The sequence below is a fragment of the Cynoglossus semilaevis genome, chromosome 8 (assembly GCF_000523025.1).
Source record: "Cynoglossus semilaevis isolate Cse_v1.0 chromosome 8, Cse_v1.0, whole genome shotgun sequence".
Lineage (NCBI taxonomy): Eukaryota > Metazoa > Chordata > Actinopteri > Pleuronectiformes > Cynoglossidae > Cynoglossus > Cynoglossus semilaevis.
This window is the reverse complement of record NC_024314.1, coordinates 29421617-29426687: the sequence shown is the minus strand read 5'-3', so window position 1 is coordinate 29426687 and position 5071 is coordinate 29421617. Positions and strand designations below refer to the sequence as shown.

The window sequence follows — 5071 nt, the reverse complement described above, 5'->3', positions numbered from 1 at the left end:
ATACATATACACACATTTATGTGTATATATATGTATATGTATATACACACACGTATACACAAGTATGCCACCTGAGTACCTGATGATGGTTGTGAGTTCGACTCCCAGTGTGTGACCTGTGGCAGTGTGGAGCTCAGGTTCTGGTTCTGGTTCTGGTTCTGGTGAAATCCCATGTCTTTGATGTTGTTCAGCTTCAGTCAGACGTCCAGTGAAATGTCAGTCAGACACAGTTGTCTCCACCTGTGTCCTCGTTGTTGGTCCGTCCTCGTACTGACGTCACAGTAGCTTCACCTTCCTCCACAGAGCGTCCAACTGTGTCCCACCTGTGGACACGGGCCTGTTAGGCAGAGCAGAGAGGACAGCAATAAGTCAACCATCCACAGGACTTTGTTCTGAGACGGTGTGGGAGGAGACGGAGACGGAGACTGAAGTCTGGGTGTCACTCTGCCCTGAGGGACGGCAACGTCTCTAACGTCATTCTTTACTTTATTGTAATGGGAAAACCCTGGAGCTTCTAGTCAACAACATGAAACTGTAGACGACACAGACCGACCAGCAGGGGGCACACAGCTGGTTTATCACAGGGCTAATCAGATTAGGGGGCGCTGTGACACTGGCCTTTATAAACAAACCCATGATGATGATATCATAACCAGAGCAGCTGTTGATCAGACAGAGGGAGGGTTCATGTTCCACCTGAGTAATGTCAGGAATCTGTAGTACTCAGATACCTCAGGTACTGCAGTAAACCTAATACTAATACTCTCCTCTCTTCTCTCAGCGACAGTCTTCCTGGAGTTCTGGAAGAGACGAAGAGCTGCTCTGGCCTACGACTGGGACCTGATAGACTGGGAGGAGCAGGAGGTCAGTGGGTCAGTCTGTCAGTCTGTCAGTCAGTGAGTCGGTCGGTCAGTCAGTCAGTCAGTCAGTCAGTGAGTCAGTCAGTCAGTCAGTCAGTCAGTGAGTCAGTCAGTCTGTCAGTCTGTCAGTCAGTGAGTCGGTCGGTCAGTCAGTCAGTCAGTCAGTCAGTCGGTGAGTCTGTCAGTCAGTCAGTCAGTCAGTCAGTCAGTCAGTCAGTCAGTTGGTCCAGCCTCCTCTGTGAACCTCTTATTCAGTCAGCTCTGAAGTGACCGACTGTGATGACCGACTGTGAAGCCTCTGACCGACTGTGAAGTGACCGACTGTGAAGCCGCTGACTGACTGAAGAGACCGACTGTGAAGCCGCTGACCGACTGTGAAGTGACCGACTGTGAAGCCGCTGACTGACTGAAGAGACCGACTGTGAAGCCGCTGACCGACTGTGAAGTGACCGACTGTGAAGCCGCTGACTGACTGAAGAGACCGACTGTGAAGCCGCTGACCGACTGTGAAGCCTCTGAGCGACTGTGAAGCCTCTGACCGACTGTGAAGCCGCTGACCGACTGTGAAGCCTCTGAGCGACTGTGAAGCCTCTGACCGACTGTGAAGCCTCTGACCGACTGTGAAGCCTCTGACCGACTGTGAAGCCTCTGACCGACTGTGAAGCCGCTGACCGACTGTGAAGCCTCTGACTGACTCAGCAGATTCTGTTGTTTTTCTATATTTTCCTACAGAAATGCTGAGTCACCTCTGTCTGTTCAAATGTTCTTCTTCTTCTGTGTCAACATTAGCTCACATCACATAAACAGGCAGTAAAAATGTTGATGAGGTCGAACTGAACAGGTGAACTGACGTGACTTTGTTCTGTCACAGCGACTCAGAACCAGGTGACCCGTGGCCCGTGGTGAGGTTCTGGTGGGAGGTGGGGGGGTCACGTGTCTTTAATCAGCGCTGTCTGTGTTTTTCAGGATGAAGTCCGACCCCAGTTTGAGGCCAAATATTCCAAGAAGGAGAGAATGAACCCCATATCTGGGAAACCAGAACCGTACCAGGCCTTCACCGACAAGTACAGTCGACTGGTGGTCTCAACCTCAGGGATCTTCTTCATGGTGGGTCCAGGGTCCAGGGTCCAGGACTACAGCTACAGTTACCAGTTGAACCAGCTCCTCTGTCGTCCACAATATATTGATCATGTAAAATAACAATATAGTTAAGGAACCGTTGTTGACCTCTGGGAACTGGATGTTTCCTGGTTTCGTATCTGAACCTGGTGCAGGGACATTTATTTGAACGGTTCCACCATGTGTGAAGGAACCAGGTGTTGATTTCTTCTCCCGGTGTCGGTACAGATTCTGATCGTGATCGCCGCCGTCTTCGGCATCGTCATTTACCGTGTGATCACGGTCAGCACGTTCGCTGCCTTCGGCTGGGCCCTGATCAGGAACAACTCCCAGGTGGCCACCACAGGAACTGCAGTCTGCATCAACTTCTGTGTCATCATGCTGCTGAACGTGGTGAGTCCCGGCCGTGGGCCGCCAGCCCTACCTTTGATCACGGCAGTCACGTGACCACAGTGCTGACTTCCTGTCTGTTCTTTGGTTTTTCCTGCAGCTCTATGAAAAGGTCGCTCTTCTTCTCACCAACTTAGGTGAGTGGGCCGCAGTGTGGGCCGCAGAGTGGGCCACACACCACCCCTGCCCCCCCCCCCCCCCCCCCCCCGTGTGTCCACAGAGCAGCCGAGGACGGAGTCGGAGTGGGAGAACAGCTTCACTCTGAAGATGTTCCTGTTCCAGTTCGTCAACCTCAACAGTTCCACCTTCTACATCGCCTTCTTTTTGGGAAGGTGAGAAAAAAAACCAGAGGGACTGACGGGGGGGGAGGGGGGGAGAGGGGGGAGGGTACATGCAGTATCCACAGCTGCAGTACTTGAGTACTTCACGTCAGTAAAAGAGTCGGAGGTTTTGAATTATTCAACCTTTTCCACTCAGTTCTGGAAAATGATGATGAAGGAGAGAGAGAGAGTGTGTGTGTGTGTGTGTGTGTGTGTGTGTGTGTTTAATGTAAAACCTTCTCCTCTGTCCTCCTTGATTGACAGGTTCACTGGTCGACCTGGTTCTTATCTACGACTCCTCAACCGCTGGAAACTGGAGGAAGTGAGTGATGTGTTCAGCCAATAGGAGCGCAGCGTGTTTTAGAGTTCTGATTGGCTCAGCTAATGTGCTAACATAAGGGGGGGGGGGGTCAAAGGTCAACTAGGTAAAAGACAGAGCCTCAGAGAGTACTACACAGTACTGTATACAAGTATATCAGTAGTGGGTGTTCAAGTACTGGTTCCTGGGACCACAGTGTACCTGGTGTGTGTGTGTGACAGTGTGTGTGTGTGTGTTTCCAGTGCCATCCCAGCGGCTGCCTCATCGACCTGTGTATGCAGATGGGAATCATCATGGTCCTCAAACAGACGTGGAACGACGTCATGGAGCTGGGATACCCGTGAGTTCCACCGCTCTCTCTCTCTCTCTCTCTCTCTCTCTCTCTCTCTCTCTCTCTGACCAATGACAGCAGGACGTGTTGGTGTGTCAGCTGCAGCGTTGCCATGGTTACCGTCAACAGTCATCTGAGTACTGAGTAGTACTTAGTTTGATGACTTGATTTAAAACTTAACCAAGTTAGATTACAACTTACAGCACCCCCTGCTGTCTTAATATAGGAATGACAACCGGTTTGCCAACACTCATTTTATTGGTTGTGTTTTTTTAACAGTTGGTAGGACAAAAAAAACTGTTTTATACATTTTTTTTTATAAAAATTAAACCAGTCTTTCTTAGCTTCACTAAACAGAAATGGTTAACTGTTCACAGTGTTAGAGCACCACCTGGTGGACTGTGCCATGCAGTGACTCCAAATGCTTCAAATTTCACAACAATTAGACAACAGACCGGTCAGGACCGGTCTGTTAGTCTGTCAGTCTGTGAGTCTGTGAGTCTGTCAGTCTTCTGTCAGTCTGTGAGTCTGTCAGTCAGTCTGTCAGTCAGTCTGTCTGTCTGTCTGTCTGTCGGTCTGTCTGTCTGTCTGTCGGTCGGTCAGTCTGTCTGTCTGTCTGTCTGTCGGTCTGTCTGTCTGTCTGTCGGTCTGTCTGTCAGTCTGTCTGTCAGTCTGTCAGTCAGTCTGTCAGTCAGTCTGTCTGTCTGTCTGTCTGTCGGTCTGTCTGTCTGTCTGTCGGTCTGTCAGTCTGTCTGTCTGTCTGTCGGTCTGTCTGTCTGTCTGTCGGTCTGTCTGTCAGTCAGTCTGTCTGTCTGTCAGTCTGTCAGTCAGTCAGTCTGTTAGTCTGTCAGTCTGTCTGTCAGTCAGTCTGTCAGTCAGTCTGTCTGTCTGTCAGTCAGTCAGTCTGTCTGTCAGTCTGTCAGTCAGTCTGTCTGTCTGTCAGTCAGTCTGTCAGTCAGTCTGTCTGTCTGTCTGTCTGTCTGTCTGTCTGTCGGTCTGTCTGTCAGTCTGTCTGTCTGTCTGTCGGTCTGTCAGTCTGTCTGTCTGTCATTTCTCTTCTTTTTTCCAGGCTGATCCAGAACTGGTGGACGAAGCAGCGAATCAGACGAGAGCACGGGGACCCCACCTTCCCACAGTGGGAGAGGGATTACAACCTGCAGCCAATGAACGCCTACGGCCTGTTTGACGAGTACCTGGAGATGAGTACGAGTCTCTGCTCCGACCGCGAACTTCCACGACTGGACTTCCTGTTGTAACGTTGGCGACGACACTGAGGAACGTGTGTGTGTGTGTGTGTGTGTCAGTTCTTCAGTTTGGCTTCACCACCATCTTCGTGGCGGCGTTCCCGCTCGCTCCTCTCTTGGCGCTGCTCAACAACATCATCGAGATCCGTTTGGACGCCTACAAGTTTGTGTCCCTCTGGCGCCGCCCTCTGCCGACCCAGGCCAAAGACATAGGTGAAGCCCCCCCCTCCCCCCGGCCCCCACCCAGAGGTCGTTGGTTTTCATCATTCTCTCGTTGTAGTATTACTGCAGTATTCACTGGTTTGTTCACTGCCAGGGATTTGGTACGGAATTCTGGAAGGCCTCGGAATCCTGGCCGTCATCACGAACGCCTTCGTCATCGCCGTGACCTCAGACTTCATCCCTCGCCTCGTGTACGCCTACAAATATGGACCGTGTGCTGGACAGGGCCGAGCGGGGGGGGGGGGAGTGGGGGGGGGGGGGGGCGG

At 51.5% G+C, this 5071-nt stretch overlaps 1 protein-coding gene across 2 annotated transcripts in view; it reads left to right on the top strand.

Moving 5' to 3' along the window:
• Window positions 1–5071, top strand: part of LOC103383089 (anoctamin-4-like) — a 21076-nt gene that overhangs the window by 10089 nt on the left and 5916 nt on the right. Inside the window, exons 16-25 of one of the 2 annotated variants that reach the window (XM_025058150.1) lie at window positions 782–864; window positions 1827–1967; window positions 2208–2372; window positions 2470–2506; window positions 2590–2701; window positions 2954–3011; window positions 3251–3348; window positions 4409–4542; window positions 4644–4796; window positions 4900–5047. In XM_025058150.1, coding sequence (XP_024913918.1) covers window positions 782–864; window positions 1827–1967; window positions 2208–2372; window positions 2470–2506; window positions 2590–2701; window positions 2954–3011; window positions 3251–3348; window positions 4409–4542; window positions 4644–4796; window positions 4900–5047 — 1129 coding nt within the window. Of the gene's footprint in view, window positions 1–781; window positions 865–1826; window positions 1968–2207; window positions 2373–2469; window positions 2507–2589; window positions 2702–2953; window positions 3012–3250; window positions 3349–4408; window positions 4619–4643; window positions 4797–4899; window positions 5048–5071 lie in introns of both variants that reach the window. The other variant, XM_017034467.2, reaches the window with a different exon arrangement.